Source organism: Gasterosteus aculeatus, chromosome 15 (assembly GCF_964276395.1).
Source record: "Gasterosteus aculeatus chromosome 15, fGasAcu3.hap1.1, whole genome shotgun sequence".
Classification (NCBI taxonomy): Eukaryota; Metazoa; Chordata; class Actinopteri; order Perciformes; family Gasterosteidae; genus Gasterosteus; species Gasterosteus aculeatus.
This window is the reverse complement of record NC_135703.1, coordinates 11,414,103-11,433,902: the sequence shown is the minus strand read 5'-3', so window position 1 is coordinate 11,433,902 and position 19,800 is coordinate 11,414,103. Positions and strand designations below refer to the sequence as shown.

The 19,800-nt window shown below is 42.6% G+C and overlaps 1 protein-coding gene and 1 long non-coding RNA gene across 2 annotated transcripts; both read right to left on the bottom strand.

Moving 5' to 3' along the window:
* Positions 1-3,977: 3,977 nt before the first annotated feature.
* LOC144388418 (uncharacterized) lies at positions 3,978-5,790 on the bottom strand. The gene is made up of 2 exons (XR_013452787.1): positions 4,239-5,790; positions 3,978-4,125 (listed from the first exon to the last, which is right to left on the bottom strand). It is a non-coding gene; the product is annotated as an uncharacterized LOC144388418 (long non-coding RNA).
* Positions 5,791-12,619: 6,829 nt separating this feature from the next.
* LOC120832906 (eukaryotic translation initiation factor 5A-1) lies at positions 12,620-18,866 on the bottom strand. The gene is made up of 5 exons (XM_040199592.2): positions 18,716-18,866; positions 17,565-17,732; positions 17,361-17,465; positions 15,623-15,754; positions 12,620-15,059 (listed from the first exon to the last, which is right to left on the bottom strand). The coding sequence occupies exons 2-5, from the start codon at positions 17,724-17,726 to the stop codon at positions 15,000-15,002; spliced, it is 459 nt and encodes a 152-aa protein (XP_040055526.1). The 5' UTR covers positions 17,727-17,732; positions 18,716-18,866; the 3' UTR covers positions 12,620-14,999.
* Between the last annotated feature and the right edge of the window lie 934 nt (positions 18,867-19,800).

Genomic DNA, 19,800 nt, shown 5'->3' with positions numbered 1-19,800 from the left:
GTGTGCGCGTGTGTTAATCGTTTGGTTCATCTTGAGTCCCATCCTTCCCCCCATCCCAAGTTCTTCTCCACGTTCCTGAGTGATGCGTCACGCTGTGATTCCTCGCTGCGCAGTTATGATGCAGTGGGTTTTGTAGCTTTTGCCCGCTTGCGCTGGCGGCGAAACAACAAAAGTAAACTTGCAGGCCGACGCAAACAATGAGTTGAAAGGAGCAAAGTGTGTATGTGTCACTTTTAGAGTTTTAAAGTTTCACACTTTATTTGATCCCTTGTCAAAAATACCGGTCTAAAACCAAAACACAAATTTGGAAATAAATGCGATATTCCACGTACAGTATAGCAACTTAGTATTCAGCCTTGCTGTGTTCTTTGTGTTCCAGGCATATATTCCATTATTAATCACACAGTAATGTGACCTATTCAACCAACTGTTTATTAGCTCACGTGGACGTGCGGTGCGGCGAAGACATCTGCCGCAAGATTTTGTCCAATTCACATGAAAATGAATACAGATGCCGTGGGCTCGGACAGTAAACAAGTTAAAAAATCAATAAACGGTTGTAGGTTTTGCTGAGGGAGAGCAGCAGGGGTTGTAAGAAATTGCCAGTTTGGAGAGTTTGAAGAGATTGCAGAACAGATGTTGAGGATTTGATCAGCCAAAAGGTTTTGTTTTTACGAGGCGAGCCAGACGTTGGCTTAAACACAGGCCTGAATACTGAGAGGAGAAAGTCAGAAAGTATTTGAAGAAAATGATCATAGTCTTCATTGTCTCCAGGGAGTCACGCCTCAGTCTGCAGAATAAAAACAATACAAAGATCTGGCCTAAGCTCACCCGCCACTGCCACTGCGCAGGATTCTCTCACCCTCGAAAATATCAGTTCGATTTCAAACGTTTCATGTGCGAATGAGGGAATAACCGTCTTGAGGACGGGGTTTTGCGTGTGTGCACGATGCATGGAGGAGTGCTAGGGGTGCCGCACACAGATGTGTTTACGGTACGATGAAAAGGAGTGTGCGCAGGGAGGAGTTCAGCCTTTGATCGTGTAAAAAAAGAAGACAGATAGACGTTGAGAAGGAGAGAGGAAAACAAAGTAAAGGAATGGAGGAGGGTTAAAAAAGTAAGAGACATGTGGGCCAAAGTAAGCAAGACCACTGCTTGATTCTATGAGCTCACCGGCATCCGTAGAGTGAGTGTGTGTGTGTGTGTGTGTGTGTGTGTGTGTGTGTGTGTGTGTGTGTGTGTGTGTGTGTGTGTGTGTGTGTGTGTGAGACTCTCTTGTGTACCAAGTGCACAGTAGTGAAAAACATGTTTATGTATTGAGTGTTATGTTTCAAAGTGAGCATGTTCAGATCAGCACACACACACACACACACACACACACACGCTCCACAAATAAAATCCCTGAAAGGAACACATTAGTTATGGTCTACAGCCAAGCATACTCCGGGCCCTGTTACATTTGTCCTAAAACGTTGTATTATTGTTTGTATTGCATTTAAAAGGCACAACTGTTGGCCGGCATGTTTGCCATGTGAGCTTTGTAAGACGATACTGTGTCAATGTGGAAGTTATATTCCATTGTCTCAAGTTTTTTACCGCTTCCCGTCTGTGTTGCTTATGTATTCAAATTCAATTTTCACATGTTGGTCACCGATCATTTAAAAATTTTGACAACAACCAGGACAAAATTGAACACTTTTATTCTGTCGGTGTGACGTGAAGTGGAGCAAGAGGAGAGAAAAAACTAACAACCACTTTTTAGATCACTACATTTCCCTCAGAATAATTCCCACGTCTCGAGGGTTTCACGTCAATCCTTAAAGCAGCCTCTCACAATAGTTTAATGTTTCAATGGTTCACTTTTTTTTTTTAAACACAAACTACTTTCCGATGAAAGATCCTCGTACATTTTCCATTTGTACCACGCGCTGGATGTCCGTTAACTCAATTAGGTCTCTCCCACGCCACGATGCCCCCTCGACATTCTCCCATCTTCACCGATCACGCCCCGACGTCTCAGTGCTCCCTTTCATCCACCGACCAGCGTGCTCTCACTAAATCCCGCTCACTGTCTGCGGCGCGGCCTCCTCTCACGCACTTGGTCTCTCAATTCAATTCTCTGTGTGCTTTGTTGGCCAGACATGAGAAGTCAATAAACTGATGACCAAATTGAACTGCTGCTATGGGGGCATCACAAAGGAAGTGTGATTCTTTGTGCCGTAAGAGTCATTATGCAGCTTCCTAACTTTTTAATGGAAACTTTCTTGCTTCTTCTGTTTCATTTAGAATTTAATGGAAACATCTTTTGCCTTAGTCTTGACATAACACATGGCATCAAAAATAGTTCGATCAAAATAAAAAGAGAAGAGGAGGAACATTCTTTTTATATTGTAACCTTTTTTAGACTAATTTATTTCAGAAAAAAAGTCCGGAAAAAGGTAAGTTGACACTGCATATCTTGATGTTTTAGTTTCTGTGAATTTCAGTAGACACAGGACACTAAACCAACCAGTCAACACCGGTTTAAGCACTGAATGACACGCTGTTGTAACAAACCATTATGAGACATAATATGTGAGTTTGCGCGTATCATTTTTAATCAGCGATCGCATTGACCCCGAGTTCACACACACACTAACCAAAGTGTGTTATTGGATGCAAACAGATTGGCAGTTTTTCAATCAATGTGCAATTTACACCTATTCCCCATTGGGAGCACAGAGCTGCAAATGCACACGGACAGACACACTGAACACAAGAGATGTGTTTTGGTTCTTTTTGCAACCGTTTCCTTGCTCACGATACTGCCTGCACACTTCCCTTTGGATGATAAAGTCCGAGTGAAACCGTTACTCAAAGGCTCGCTCATGCAGTTAAATATTTATACTTATTAAATGAGCGGTGGGGGGCTTTAAGCTTCACAGAGATGTTGGCGTGCTGGTGGTTGAACACGCACACACACACACACACACACACACACACACATTGAGCACAAGGGGCTTGGCAATCAGTATTCCCTCTTGTGCCTCAAGCTTTGGCTTAATAGAAGCAGGTTGCTGTACCAACCCCTCCCTCTATGTGGCCCAGTCTAAAATCCCATAGTTGTCAGGTTTGTGATCTCTAGCGTCGACATTGTTACGTAAAAGGACATTTGTCCGGAAAATCTAAAGCAAACGCACGATGGCTTTGTGGTTTACGCAGAGAATGCAGTATTCATGCAGCAATTAGTCACACTTACTTAACAAGCAAACCGACGCGAGAACAAAGGAACTTCTATCGCTGCCTCTCCTGGGTCAGAAAAACCTGGTGCATGCTTGTCCTGTACCTGCCTACTGCTGTATACAACCATGGGTGCCCACAGTGCTTCCCAATTCACAAAGAAAGCAAAAACGAACTATACTTAAACAACAACGGAACTTTAGAGAGAATTAGAATTAGACAGCACTACTTATGAATAAAATAACTCAACACTAACATGAAATAAATAGATATCAAATGGAGGAAAGAGGAGAGGCCATGGGTATAGTTTGCATTGATACTTTTTCAATAAAAGCAATAATCAATGTACACAGTAAAATCGCCAGTGTTAATACAACACTTAAAGAGTCAATTTTAACACTACCTCAGTGAACATATGGTCCCTATCTACAGAGTGTTAAATGTACACTGAACACAGAGTTAAATTTCCAGAGTCAATTTTACTCTGGTAAGAGTTAAAATTTTACACTAGGTGCAGTGTAGTGTAATAATATTAACTCTAAGAAGTGTCAATCAAGTTTTACACTATGTAAGAAGTAACACCCATAGTGTTATTCACATGTAACACTAAAGAGTTATAAAAGAAATAACCTTTCCAGTGTTAAACCTACTTTACACTATGTTGATTATGAAATCACTCCAAAGAGTGTTGATTTTTAACCAACTCCTACCAGTGTTGCATATCTATGCAGGGGGAAAAACACACAGACAATTGTATCCATACTGTAATACATATTTATTCCAAGTAAACATGAAATATTGGCATCAAAAGTAAACCTAAAACATGTAAAGCTCACATCTTATCACAGTGGCAAAGATCTTGGTTGGTGCTGGATGACAGGAATGTTTTGATCAACATGATGGTATCTGCAAAGACAGCAAACTGAAATCAACATTATGATCTACAACCCCATACAAGCTGACAACCTGAAAATACCCTATTTCAGCTTTAAAAATAACAAACACAACTTATTACTTACCACCAGAGCACCACAGTACATTAAAGAACAATCTGAAAGAAAAAAGGAAAATATACATATTAAGTAACTACGTAACTACGTAGACCCCTCCGCCGTAGCCTGACGTGCACCTCCGAAAAAATCTAACTGCGAGTCGAGTTGACGTGGATCGCAAGTGCTGTGATTGGTCCGCTCAGAACGTAATTTGCGGCAGTTGCTGACATTTGAAAGTATCGAAAGTGCACTTGCTCGTCCAGGTCCCTCAGTGGGTGAACCAGTGTTGTAAATTCACGTCTTCTCCGTAGCCTGCGCTTCAATATGAGCTTCGGCTCACCAAGGATTCGGCACCCGCAGAAACACACAGCCACACCCGCCGCCGCCGAAACGTGGAAGCATAAATTAAGCTTACAGCAGCTACAGCCAAAGACATAAAGAATAGACATCGACCGCTGCTGCCTAGTGGTGCTGACGAGCCGCGGGGCCGCCAGCTTGGACCGGTCACCCGCTCCTCTCAGTGCCAGCTGGCGCAACGAAGTGTCAGCGCGTCACTCGCTGAATACAAAAGCGGATGTTCACGGGATTTTGTAGGCATGACACCGAAAACATGATTCGGCGTATTTTAATATTCATAGTAGGCGTAACAGTAATAATATTCTGGTATATAATATAATAAAAAATATTTGTTTGCGCCTCAGCAGCCAGTGCAGCGTCTACTCTTTATATGTCTATGGCTACAGCAGCAGCTAACGGGAACCGAGCCTCTCGGAGCCGCGGCTCCGTTCACGTTAACTGGGTCGACTCGGTGCATTCCGCCGTCTGCCGGTGAACTAGCGGGTCCTATGAGCCCGTCCGCACGTCCGCGACATGTCCCGCTATGCTCGACCAAAATTGTGACGCTAAAGCGATTTGCTCCGGCTCAAATAGAAATAATAAATATGACTGCTTCAACGAATTTTTGTCGTCATTTTACTGAAATAAATGTGCAAGCATGACACATAACACACCACGACAGCTCGTCCTCGTCGACATTAACGTTACCTCGTGTCGTTTTTGTTCAGTTTGGTGTTGGTGGTCAGACATGTGGCTGCTACATTTAAGCTAACCGCCGACCCGATATCACGTTAGCCATTTGAAATTCGGTATTTGAAGACACGAACCCAACATTGACTAGTGTGGTGAATGAATACGTCCCTTTATTCTTATACAGATTCTACTGGAATGAAGAAAAACAACGGGAATAGTTTATAGTAGAAAGACTTACCACAGTATTTCGATGCGAGGAAGATGGCGATGCCAGAATCCACATTCTCAGTTTGACCGGGAAAGTTGGTGGGCGGGGCTCTCCAGAGTATTCTTTGTGATACTCTGGAAGGTATCTTGCTCTAATCAGTGTTGAATCTGGGCCTGAGAGAGTCAATAACACTGACAGAGTAAAACCTCTGTTAACTCCGATTATTTTCACCAACACTGGAAGTTTTCTGGTTCAATTTTACTCTGTCCATTGTTGGAAGAACTCCGGAAGAATTAAAATAGTTTGACACTGCCTTTTTGACACTGGCAAATTTACTGTGTACATTTCTATGATGTCAATGCTGAAAACAAATTCTCCAACGACTCGTAAATTGCGTACAGCGAATGCGCTCAGCACGTAATCAGATCATGTTTTAATTATGATTTTAACGCACACCGAGGAGGCACCGGGCAGTTCCTTTGTGTGCAGACTTGTGTGGTTGTGTTTTGGTCGGCTCCCCGAGTCCTCTTGCTGCCACGGCAACGGACTCCAGAAAAAATAATTCCATGCTGCTCCGAGGATGATCCACCCTTTTAAGCAGAATAGCCAAGACATTGTAGCACACACACACACATTTGTTATTGTATTTGCACACAAAAAAAGGGAAACCACGCACAGGAAAATGAACAATAAGTAGGTACTCTATGTGAAAAATGAGGCAAGTAACGGTCCGACACCTGCAGGGTATTTCAGACTAATGTAGGCGTATATTGGGAAATCCACTGCAAATTATATTCAAGGAAAGAAAAGAATCCTGCAGATTACAGGGGGGGGGGATTGAAATAACAAAACAGGCTGTGTTTAAGTCAATTCTGACAAGGAAAAACATAAAAGGAACAAACACCTTTAAGGCACGACTCCAGTATCACGAGCCCCCGTGGGTGCGTAAGGATTGTGACACTGTCACGCCCGCTGAAGGTGGTGGTTAAACGGGTTAACAACATGTCAGACGCGTCCAAGCCGCTCGCTTTCAGTTTCCTGCCAACCAGTCAACTCATTTCATTTAAACACATCATTTTTCAAACTTCAGCCTTTCTGCTTCTTGTACTGCATCCGATGTTCCCATTTTAGAGGAAAACGTCTGAGTGAAAGCATCGCTCAAAGGACCGCCAGCTTGTGCTTTAGAACTCATGCAGGTAAATATTTATACGGGTGGTGGGTGTTTTAAACTTCACATAAATTGAAGTCGCATGGGGACACCGACAGGTGCACCCCAGATGTGAAGAGTAATGTTGTTTGAGGGGCAGGGAGGAGGATGAGAACATCAGAGAAGACTGTGAGGCAGAGAGGGGGGAATCTAGCAAGACAATGCACATTAATGGAGGACTGAACAGAAGGGATTGTGAGTGGAGACACTGGGATTTATCAACATAAGCCGGATGTGTACCATGCCGCTTAAAGCACCATACATTTTTATATCCCCTACTTCTAAATGACAGATGGATGAGGTTTGCTGGTGTGGTCACCCACTTATTAGACCTCGTTGCACCACCTGCTGTTCAGAAACGAGACTGCTTGGTTGACATTCTACAAAACATCACCTTCACCTGCAGAACGACATGCTGAAATCCATAAAAAAAAAAGGAATGAAGCATTTGGTCCGGGGATCGTTTTCGTCTCCCTTTTACCACATTTGGTCTTGGTTGTGAGGGAACCAGCGACACACACACACACACACACACACACACACACACACACACACACACACACACACACATCAATGAAGTTCAGAGGGGATTGTAGCATCAGGTTGAAAACAGCTTGTCCTGCTTTACCGTGAGGTCACTTACGTCAGTCTTCTCTACCCACTCATTTGGGGTCAACGAAACACACAACCTCTCTCCCTTCCTGGGAGTCACTGTCGGGTCCATCCGCTCCCTGCAGTGCACCAAACCCCCCCCCCCGAGGGTCCGTCCTGTGAACCAGGAGAACTGTATTCTGGGAAGTGCTGTTTTCATAGGCGCTCCCAGTCCTCAGTGCACAAACACAAAGAACCAAAGAAGACACGTGCACCACATTACACACCCATTCACCCGCTCATGCATTCACACATTCTCACCCACAACAGCTCAAAACACAAACCGCACTTATCAGGCTTCTTGCAAATAGTCTGCGCGACGAGATGTTATTTGTGATCATTCTTCATAGCTTGTGAGTTCAACGACAGTGCAAGCTGAGGCGGCTGAGTACATCCCATCGGTGACCACGCCATGTGAGTCACTTCCACCAGGAGAGATGCGACGTCCTCGTCAGCAGCGCTTCTCATCAGAGAGGAGACAAAACACGCACAGGCAAAGTGGCTCACTTGGTGTCCTTGAGATTGTTTTCCGAGCACCACGAGCAGTCCTCGTTTAGGGGAATTCACACCCACGTATTCCCAAACATTCAGGAGTTCAGGCTATTTCAAGGACATGGTATTCATTTTGACTTGGGATGTTCTCTTAAACACCTGGATCACAGGAATTCTGCGCATCCATTAGTTTGACTTTTTTCTTTCTAAGTTTGCAAAGTAGACATAACGTTCCATGAATTCACACGCATACATACACATAAATAAGCCCTTAAATTGGCACATGTTCACTCACTGACTGTTGTGGGGAGGAACTATGGGACACTGGGTGCACATGAATAACCCACATCCTCCCTGTGACTTATGCACACAAGTACTGTTTATTCATGCTTCTGCGACGCGTCCAGTGGTCAACAGTCATGTGGGTGCAGCCTTATCCTAGAAGTTAATGAGTGGGGGGGGAGAACAAAAACAACAGACACCTGTTTATTAGAACGATCAACTCAGTATTCCTACCCCAAGAAAAAAAAACCCTCCCTTCAGTCTCGACATTTCAGCAAGACAAACGAAAGGGTTTCATCAAGCCTCACATTTAACTTTGTTGGCAATGGAAAACGAATTGGTTATTATTTTCATTTTGTATTCAGTGTAATAAATAAACCTAGACTGAAATAGGTTGGTATTTCTTTGTAGTTGCTTCTTAATATGTGACTCTTCTTTGTCGTTTTACATCTTCGTGGTTAGCGGCCTTTTTGGTTTTCTGAATTGTGTCTCTATGCGGCCGTTGCATGCATGTTTTTATGGTTTTATGTTCTTAAAAGTCTCTCCAAGTCCCAGTTAATATCTTCATTCCTCTACACGCGTGGTGCATCGCACCCTACATTCAGGTCATAAAATAGTGACTAATGGCTTCAGGTAACAAAGGAAATGGCTCAGAAAAGCATTTAAAGGCCTGTCCTATGGACGAAGTAAAGTACAAAAAGCTTTATGTCTGGACTGTCTGTCCTCATCTGGTTTGAATCATAACGCAGCCCAACCCACCTCCCATCAGCTCTCTCTCCCCACCTCCTGCTCGTGTCAGCCTCCAGATGTTGGTCACAACCTTTCAACATTCCAACTGCTACTCCACTAACTGCCCTTACAAATATACACACACACACACACAAACGCATACGTCTCACACACACACACACACACACACACACAAGGAAGTTCAAAGCCGTGCCAGAGGGGAGCAGGTGGCTAGAAACAACACGGCGTATTTAACCAGTTCTATCAGAGGCAACAGCTTGGATGTTCAAACTCCGTTCATCCGGAGAGACACTGGCCAGGAAACAGACGCTCCATTGCTCTGTAATGATCTTCTATCCACGTGCGCTTTGACGCTGCTTTAACTCCTTTAACGTTGCTGCGTGTGGCTGGGAACGATGGTACTGACCTGTTCTTATCTTCTGTTTTAACCGGTTTTCTCTGTTGGTCAGAAGCTCAAGTTTAGCAGCCAAAGGATTTTGTCGGCCCTGCGATCGCCTGGCAACTTCCTAACAGGGGGGGGTACACGATGTCGGGTACCAGCACCCCCCCAACAAGCGGTTTGGGGTAACGGGTGGATTGGATCATCTAAGATGCTCCACTGAAGAGGAGCGACACAAAGAGGCATCCCTCTGTGCAGCCAAGTCTCTAAATAAAACATTGAAATGTTTTGCTTGTGAAGTCATTCATTAATTCTTCAAAGCGGGACACGAGGGCCTCGACAACGGCACGACTGAACATAAGGTCGTCGGCTAAATTGACTTTTTCTGAAGAAAAAAGTCTGGGACAGATTGGTTTCTGTGTGGTTTTTAAATGTGCACCTATTAACATTTAGGCACAGAAAAGACCTTTTGTCAAACATATTTGTCTGGTATGCTTGGATTGGTCGTGAGACTGGGGGTTATTTGGTTTCTTTTCCCAGTAGGAAAATATCTTGGCTCATCCTGGGTATAATGTGTATGACCAGACCCAGAGAAATGACAGTAACAGACATTCAGTTAATGTCTATTAGAGATATAAATGTGGTTTCATCGGTTGTTACCTGGGCAATAGGTAGACGTCTACTAACCTTTACTACTTTCCCACATTTAACCTTGTCTTTGACTGCATTATCTGGCTGCTATAGCATTTGTGACCAAGTTCATTTTGCAGAAAAAGTGAATCCATAAATCCTGTTATGCAATAAGCATTTTAATTGCATGCATTCATTGCATGCTGCCTTTCCATTTGTCTCCACATACAAATCACCGCACACACACACACACACACACACACACACACACACACACACAGAAACCTTCCCTCCTCTCCGCAGGATCGAGCACATGAAAGGAGGAAAAAACCCTTCCTTTTGTCCTTCATCAGTCCTCCAAACCCCGTCAGTGGCTACGCTGCCCCCCCCCCCCCACACACACACACACACACACACACACACCACTCCACCTTCAAGATCTGGATTCAATAACTCCCAGATCTTCAAAAACCCTTCGACAAACACACACACGCAGATATGAGAACACACACACACACACACACTATAAAAAGGGCAAACACATTTGACTGAAACATTCTACGGCATTTGGACTGTGTATAAATCGAAGCTAGTTAGACAGTACTGATGGTAACTAGTATTCCTGAATAATGGTTTAAACATATTTTAATCCCTTCCCCCTCCTCTTTCTTTGTGGTTTCACAATAAGCTCATTACATGACAAGAGACAAGGGAATGGAACTTTTCCAGTTTCTTTTGGACGCAGCTCGTGTTGTTTCATACTGAGAATAATAAGCTTATTAAGTTGCATGTCTGCGCTGTATAATGAGGCCGAATACAAGAAAAAATAATCATAATTTGGTTTGGTGTGCGACTGACAGGCAACAACATGACATTTTCACTCAACTCTTTGTGACACACGCGCACACACAAGCAAAGTTGATCCTAAAGTTTCAATAAGCGCACACGGCTCACACTAATTGACCTCTGGTCTCTCTCCATCTCATGCCGTGTCCAGACAAAAGGTCCTGTGGTTACATACTGGCACTACTCTGCACTAAGTGCGACCCCAGTGTTGATAGTCGGTGTGTGTGTGTGTGTGTGTGTGTGTGTGTGTGTGTGTGTGTGTGTGTGTGTGTGTGTGTGTGTGCGTGTGTGCGTGTGTGAGTGTGTGCTTGGTGGATTTTCCCTGATTTACAAGAGAGGCTTGAAACTCAATCAAATCTGCGACCGCTGCGAACGGCTCCATCCACTCCAAACGTCGGGCCGGGATCCAACGGCTCCACCGTCTGGATAAACACGTCTGAAGCACCGTGGAACGGCCCGACTCCTCCAATCCCCTCCAGAATCCCTGCTTCCGTCTTCACACCGAGCCTTCAGAGCGTCCAGACCAAGAGTTCCCAGTAAAACGGTGGGGAGGGAAGGACGCACTGCAGGCTTCTCTGTAAGGCCCTAATGGCTTCAGCGTGTTGGCACTATGGAGCGACTCTCTGCACATGTTAGGAAGGGAGTGTGTGGTCTGCAGAGTGATGAGGAAGTACACTTTCCTCTACGACGAAAAAGACAACATGCATTGGTGCCGAGAGGACGTGGCCGTGTCCTTGGTTTGAAAACAGGCATCGGGGGTTACGGACACAGTCATCTTCTAAATGGAACGCTGTATGAGAGAGCACATCCGTCCACGGCAAAGCACACGGAGCGCTTCATGACTGGCTAAAAGTCACGCGCACGGAGATCATTTAAATATTTTGAGCATCTTCACATACGGTGCAGCATGTGTGTGTGTGTGTGTGTGGCTTTTTAGACCACTTTTACCTCCATTACTAACTTGAGCTTGTACAGATGTAAATAAACAGAGATGGATGAATGGATGCATGGACGCTCAGAAGCTCAGCTATCAAAGGTAATTCTTTACTGCCATCTACTGAGCGCTTAACATCAGTGCGTCTCGTGCACTCTCTTTAGTATTTGGCGCATATTAATCTGCATCAACACATATTCTATGCAACAGCCACTGACAACACTTAGTGGCGTTGAAGATACAGAACGAGTGTTTTCACACAGACATGGAGTGTAATAACAAAATGTGTTTAATTTATGTTCACATTTTGTATAATTCTAATCACGCTCGCTTCGTTTCAGCCTGAAAGAAAACGGTGGAGCGACTTCAGACGGATGCAAAACCAGAATTTGACAATTATGCTGAAGGCCGTGTAGTTTGTTTTTTTCAAGTGTAATTTTCAGGTTTTGGGTTTTAGGTCAATTGTTTTGTTTATTTTGTAACTGCTTTTCATTGTTCATATTTGTACGATGTAAACGACCTTTGACCAGCTTCTAAAAGCGCCATACAAATGTTTTCTTTAATAAAAAAAACAACCTTTCAACGTCGATCCATTCACAACTGTAGAGCTACTTAGCCAATAGCCAATCTATTTGCAGCTGGGCAACAGCTGGCCTCTCACTCAGTGTGCATGAGTCCACCCAGCCACTGAGCTAGAATGGAAGAATTATGGTAAATAACAGCAACCGATGGTATTGTTTAAGTTTAGGCGGAATTATATTAATGTATAAGACACCAAGTATTAATAGGACCAGGTTTCTGCTCTCAAATGACCTGTAAGGTCAAGACGACGGTGTAACTGATCTTTATGAACAGGGTTGTGGCCCAAAGTGAGCTATTTTCATTTTCATTTAAGGGTGTAGTTACTTTGTAAAAGGGGGTTCAATCCCCCACAAAATCCACCACATTTTAAAGCGTTGAATTGAACCGTCCGACACCAAGAGAAAAAAAACGATGAATGTGCCGAGGAACATCTGATTCTTTATTCAGCCTGTACAAAAAAAAACTTGTGAATTTTGATCGAGCAACTGTACATTGGTAAGAACAGCGCCAACGTATCTTTATTTTCCAGAATAAACCGAAGGTCAAATTTCTTTTTACAAATTGTTTGGATCAAACATTCAAAGGAAGGAAAGTTGAGAAATACCCCAGAAACCCCCCACAGCGTACACACGGAACATACATCACCAGACTAAGTCACCTATTCCCGATCAAACAGAATACACTGTGGTCGATACCCGCAAACAATTCAGTTTGTTGCAAACAATTAAACTCGAGTTCAAACAGAACGTGAAGCAGACTGTCAACGCGGGGCGGGGAACGGTCTCCAAAACCAGACCGGTGAATCCGAATAACTTGTTCACCATCCTCATTGTTTGGAGACCTGGGGGAGAAATGTGCCCTGGTGGCACATCATCATCTCGCCGCGTTGGGCTGTGATCCTGCAGCAACACGCGTCCCTCACAGTGTAATCGCGTTCTCAGGGGGAACACGGTGTGAACATATGGCTTTGGGGAGAGTCACGTCTTGCTCGTGGGCTGCCGAGGTGGAGGGAGGAAGGTTTAGAGTAGAAGGATCATAATTAGCACTACTGATTGGATATTGGGGCTTAGATCATTTTGGAGCGCTTCCATCACTTAAATCTGCTATTCTGAGACAAGCGCGTGCTCGGGACCACGTGTGCCTCTAACGAACAAGGTGCTTTATGAACAGTTTGGAGGTGATTTGTGTGCTTATGATCACCAACAGGTATCTTTACAGACTGCGAGCCGTCGTCGTAGCGTTTACCGCACAACGGGACCCGTTGCCATCTGGTGTTATTACCATCAGACGTTTACAGATTGAGCTGATGAGATTTCAACATGTCATGTTTAACCCCTTTTCTTAGCCGGTGGGATTTTGCTTCAACGTGTTTTTACTTAATTTTTTTTTTTTTTTTTTTTACAAAAGCACAAGATCACAACCAAAGCTTGAAATTGCAAAAGTATTGCTAGGACCAGAGGGCAGTCAGACTAAAAACAAACAAGTGTACATAGGCAATTACTCTAAATGGTTGCTTTTCTAATGGAATTTTTGTTATACACAGACACAGTCAAGACTAATAGTCTATCCTCCTTACTGCTCTATTGGTACAAACGCTTAAATAAGGAGAAAAATAAACAAGTTTTACGGCAGGGGAGAAAACAGACATGCAGAAAATTCCAGTAGAATTCCATGTACAGCAACTATGTTAGTGCACTGCGTGGAACACATTCGGATCTTCTTGCAAATACCCAATGTTATGTCTTTATTTCATAAAAAATACGTTGAGCAAGAATCCACTTTTGAGTGTGGACTCTGCACATGATGCTTAATAATCCCATAGAACGGCAAAAAGTCCCACCTCCCCTAGTGTACTTTCTACTAATACTTCCCCACCTGCAGCCCATCATACAGCTTTATGGTGACTTATGTGTTCGGTTCTCCAGCACAAGTCTCCTGCAACGAGACCTGGAAAACTCGGTGGTATTATCTTCTAGATTTGACTGTTGTGTGCAAATCCTCTTAAGCATTTCGGTTTACTGATGGTTGAGTTTTAAGTGTCTTGTTCTTTTAAAACAAACGTCTATACATAAAGGCCTCAAGTGAAAGAAAACTGTTTCATTAGCATAGAAGAGAAAAGGAGTGCAACAAGCCCCCACCAACATCGAAACAGCAGAGTCCCTTGCTACAGTTGAAATGCAAAGTAATTTACGTTTTATAGAAATTCACAGCTGCTTGGGGATGTGTATACAAGTCAATTGTCAATTAGAAGTTTGCATGCATACGTTTTAATTGTCAACGGCAGAAAGGCATATTCTGGCCATGAAGTTGTTTTAAAGTTACTTGAGCTGTTGAGTTGGAGCTTGTTTGAGGTGTCAAGTAAACCAGTTGAGACAAAATCCTTTTTTTAGGGGAGAATTTAAGTGGAAAGCAAGGTGCAGCATTACAATTGTAAACAAACCTCAGGATACATGCTCACAGCCAACTCAAAAGCTCTACATGTCATTCAGAGAAGGGGATTATTACGGCGATTTAAAAAGGAATGCAGACAGAAAGACACAAGTCACCGATACTCTAAAAATAATGTTATGAAATGCTGGAATGTTAGGTATTCCTGAAATAATATCAGTAGCAATTGCAAAATTAAGCAGTGACGGCTGCAGGTGGATAACTTCGTGATTGAAGCTGACCCCGTCCACTTTCCAGACTTCTGTTGACCAGCGGGTGGACCGGTAGAGATGTGGGGTGGAGGCCAGGCGCTTCGGTGTGGCTGCAAAGCCACACGGGAGGGAGAGCGAGGTCCTCAGTGTTGTCCTGGACTAATTCTGGGCTTTGGTGGCAACAACATTTTCTTCATCTAAAGCTTTCAGCACAGTGACCTGAAAGGGAAGGAACACAGTAAGACTTCGGACCACTTAGTCTCACATCACTTTGATTTGTTGGTAGAATAAGGATGTTGTTATGCCCAAATAGCAATGGCCAGCAAGGCGGCAGAGCACTTAAAATTAAATTTAAAAAAGGGAATGTTAACATCCTCTGTAAAATGTTTTTTGACAAACTAGTTAAAAAGACAACACGCTCTACAATCCAACTGCCACGGTCAGTCAGAATGACGAGTGAAAGCAAGGAATATTCTATAGAGGAGCCGTGATGATAGCAAATTATTATTATACTTCCAATAAACATTAAGGTAAGACATTTTCAGATAAGGCAAATCCACACAGTGCTGCCTGCTTACAGTTATCTAGCTCAGCTCACCACGAAAGTACAAATGAAGAAGATGATGATCCTAGATTTCACAATACAGCTGTGGAACTGCTTAATGAAATGTTAGTGTATAAAAATATTTCATTTGACTTCCTAGAAATGATTATCAACACTTCTACGTTGTTCCAGTTCAGCAACAGTCAGAAGAGTACATTTTCAGACCACAGAAACTCACCATAAAATTGTCTCCATTATCAAACTTCTTCTCGATTTCTTTTCCAATGTCGCCTTCTGGCAGTTTGAGGTCCTCTCTGGTCGCCCCACCGTCATCCATCAGGGACAAAAAACCATCTGCGACATCTATAACCTACATTTTCCATAAAACAGTAAAAACAGGTAGTGGTTAAAAACAATACGATTGTGGTTAGTAGTAAATAAATCAATGCTATGATGGCACCATGTGGTTTTTCTGAATCGATTAAAGGGCATCAAGTCATCGTAATTCATGTTGCACATCAAACAAGATGAGTATTTTAAAGTTTCACTAAAAAAGGGATAGCTTCAATTTGTTTCCATGTAAAACTATAGCAAATAGTTATTTTCGTTAAGTGTTTCGAACTTCTTAAATTTTACTGCCTGCCATTTAATACGTTGACTCCTCCTCTTGACTCCTGATCCGAAACGTGAGGGTTGTGATCCGTTACACAAAGTAATTGCGGTGGATTTTATTGAAAACAAGAGAAATGCATCCTAACTACAACAAACTAAACTTGGGTGAAATTTAAGCTTTTCTAACTAATTAGCATTCATCCGAGGATGGCGGCTTCTTGCATACATGAATGCACTCACCCACATGCAATTATATCAACACACTAAAGTCATACAGCAAATTTATATTTAGCATTTCAACAGTTACATTTCTTTCACCTGTATTGGGGTGTGATCTGGTCTGATCACTATTTTGCAGTTTCCATTCAGAACCATTACTGATAGAGTACACGCTGCTAAAAGATCTGGTCCCATCTACTTAATGTCTTACAGGCACTTTGGGAAATTATGACTTAAAGCAGTTGCCCGAAGGGGTTTTAAATATTGTTTTGAGTCAGAATATGGGAAAAGGCTCATTCATGTTTAACACAGAATAAACACTTTCCTTAAGACTTTGTTTCTCAATAACTTTACAACAAACTATGTAAATAAGAAATTACATAATGTCTTAAAATAAATACAATTTGATGGCTAGATTAATTCCAAAATCTACAAAAAACACAATACAGCCATGTATATTCCACTCTGGCACATAGTTCCAACTGGCCACAGGCAATGCAGTACTGCAGCAAGCCGCCGTTTTGTTCAGCCGAACCGTTAGATAGAAATAGAATGAAATATGCGCCTGGCAAAGTGTCCCAATGGACGAGGAAAAACCCGTCGGCTAAAGTTTTTCCTTCCTCTACCAATAGATGTTAATCTGAAAAACCTTTGATTTATGAAATAGTGTGTGTAAAAAAAATGTTATGACAAGGGAAAATAAACCTATGAAAACAGCATTGGGTGCCAACTCAATTTAACATTTAACCACAAAACTAAAACTAAATCTAGGTCTTCCCTCTTACTCAATAGGCAGGGCAGGAAAAAAAAAGCTTGTTGGCCAAGACAAAACTTGTCCATCCAGTTCTAAACCGGCACATTTGTTCACAATCACTGAAGAGACAGCTTAGCTGTAACGCGCCCATTTAGTAATGAAAAAGGTATTCACCATTTCACATCACACATTCTCATTAGGACGAGGTTGTCTAAAATTCAAAAGCACTTTGGGAAATAGATGCACTGGTGGTATTTTTTTTAAAAAGAAGTGTAAAACAGCAAGCACTGGTCAGGGCAACTAGTTTTGCCTTCCAGTAGAAACGAGTTTCAACAATTCACTCTGTAAACGGTGCGTCGCCCCACCGAGAGATCCGAACAAGTCATCTCACCTGGTAGTCTTTCCTTGTGACATGTGGGACATCCATGTTATGGGTAGATGGGCAGATATCTTCATACTTCTTCTGGGTAAAGATGTCAAGTCCAGTAAGATGAACCTGTGGAAACACCATAGCCAATTTAATCTGGTCTCAAGAGTCAAGCATTAAACATATAATAAAGTACTGAATTCCTAGCGATGTGCAAGGAGGTCTTACCTTGGCATGTCCGTGTTTGCCGGTCTTGGATGTGCTCATTTCCATGATCTTACAGGGACGCCCTTTGATCATGACGAAGCCATTCTTCCTTAAAGCAGAGCACTGCTGTGGGAATGTTGAGGAGGCCCCAGAGTGCCCACATTCAAAATCCTCATCTGCCATGATGTGCTGACGGGGACAACACAACAACAACACAAACCTGCTGTTATAGCAGCGCTGCTTACATACAAGGAGGCGTGTGGTACTGAGAACTGACGTTAGTGCAAATTATATTATGATAATCGTGTGGAGGATGGAGAGCCCAGATTTGTATAACTCAATTGTCCACATGGAACAACCAGCGTCGACACCTCAACCGCTGTCAGAAAGGAGTCGACAGCTGGAACCTCAAAAAAAAAAAAATCTATATCCTGACATCAAACAGGGAGACGGCAACTTGGCGCGTTGCTGCACGTGACTCAACGTTTAACGTTTATCTTTACAAACGGTCGTTGAACGTGGTTTAATGCGTGCGTTTATTTCCCCACACTTCTTTACAAACAATGGCGCAAGGCGGGGCACCCGCGTCTCACTGACCAACTATCCGCACGGCTAACTGCTACCGCCAATTGCTTTCGTGTCGAGGATACTTGTCGCCATGTTGCTGCCATCGCGAATATTCTTCTACGCACTGTTTTGGGAAGGGGACAAAACCCGGGAGAGTGCCTCCATGCTTTAATGTAAAATTGGTTCAAAACAACGTTTTAAAGAATAGCTAGGGTAGCTCGTGTTATTAAGCTAGCATCTCCATTACCGAGTAAGCTATGTTACGTGGCAGCTGGGCCAAATGGGGCTAGCATACGGCAGTAAGCTAGCATCACGTTCCCACCTCGTGTGTTTTGTCATCGTTAGCCACATTAGCTTGCTACATACATCCACACCAAGTGCCGCGGACTAACCACACCGCTGCTAACGCTAGCTAAAAATACTGCGCGAACTTATTCCCATCGCTTACTAATCATTGAGAAGTAACTAACTAACTATCGAGGCAACAGAGGGTTCTCGGCATTGTGCTTTTGCATAACGCGTAATTGTCCCGCAAAACATTAGTGCTATTTAACGTTAGCTACATGTTAACAAATATAACTTTTAAGCGCATACGTTTAGCTTACCTTTTGTCTTGCTAACAAAAAAAGGGACAGTCAGTTCGCATGCGTAGAGGTTTTGTACCGCAGGAGGAGCAGAGAGGGCAGGTACGGGCTGCGATGACGATGCGCGTGCAGGGGGAGGAGCGCGCTCACGCGGACCCCGGGACCAGCTGTATGACGGAAGCTTGTTTTACCACTGTGAAGAAAAATAATATTTTATATTATTATATATAAATATATTATAATATTATAAAAAATAATTTATCTCAGTCTATGTATATATTTATATTTTATATATATATATATATATATATATATATATATATATATATATATATATATATATATATATATATATATATTATTTCAATGATACATATAATGTATATTATTTATTATTATGGTAAATCGTAATTGTGACTTATTATCTCATTATCTTTCAATTAGTTTTTTTTAAATCATTTTACTGACTAATACGATATTTATCTTTTCATCACAGCGGCAGGAATGGGCTTCCATACTGTACAGAACTATCCTTAGAACTTACAGTCACTGCTTAGTTTAACTCCATCACAATTTTCGATTTTACATTCAAAACCCATCGTTTTATAATAGCTGTACATTAAACCACCCAATATAATGTACAATATTTGATATTATGTCCATTTTTTGCTGCCGGATGCTGTGTAACAGAAACTGTCCTTGGGTTGGTAAAGCTGAGTTATTGCAGACCCCTAATCCTTCTTTTCCTCAATTTCTCTTGATGTGGATCTTTTCAAAGTCACTTGCTTTAAAGAAATGAGGATTCCCTAAAGTACAGGCACTATTGATTGATAACAAAACATACAAAGGTTTTTCTTTCCTAAAACACCCCAGCAAGAAAATAAAAGGTTAAATTACATAATTTGATTATATGGTTCAAGCCAGTCAATAACAAAAGCACATACATATTTTTTCAATACTTTTATTCCTACACTTAAAAGTCCACAGTCAATTCATGTGAGCTGGAGGCTCCAAGTGTCGACATTCATTTAGTGAGTTATTGGATCACTGTTGGCTGTAATGTCAGAGAGGAATGGCTGTACTTGCCTGCCTCAGCCGTTTTAAAG

Excerpts from the sequence above, each read along its gene's own strand:
- LOC120832906 (XM_040199592.2), bottom strand. The coding sequence starts at position 17,726 with ATGGCAGATGAGGATTTTGAATGTGGGCACTCTGGGGCCTCCTCAACA. Across the intron at positions 17,466-17,564 it reads GCAAACACGGACATGCCAAG|GTTCATCTTACTGGACTTGA; the intron begins GTAAGACCTCCT and ends GTGTTTCCACAG. Across the intron at positions 15,755-17,360 it reads TCACAAGGAAAGACTACCAG|GTTATAGATGTCGCAGATGG; the intron begins GTGAGATGACTT and ends TGGAAAATGTAG.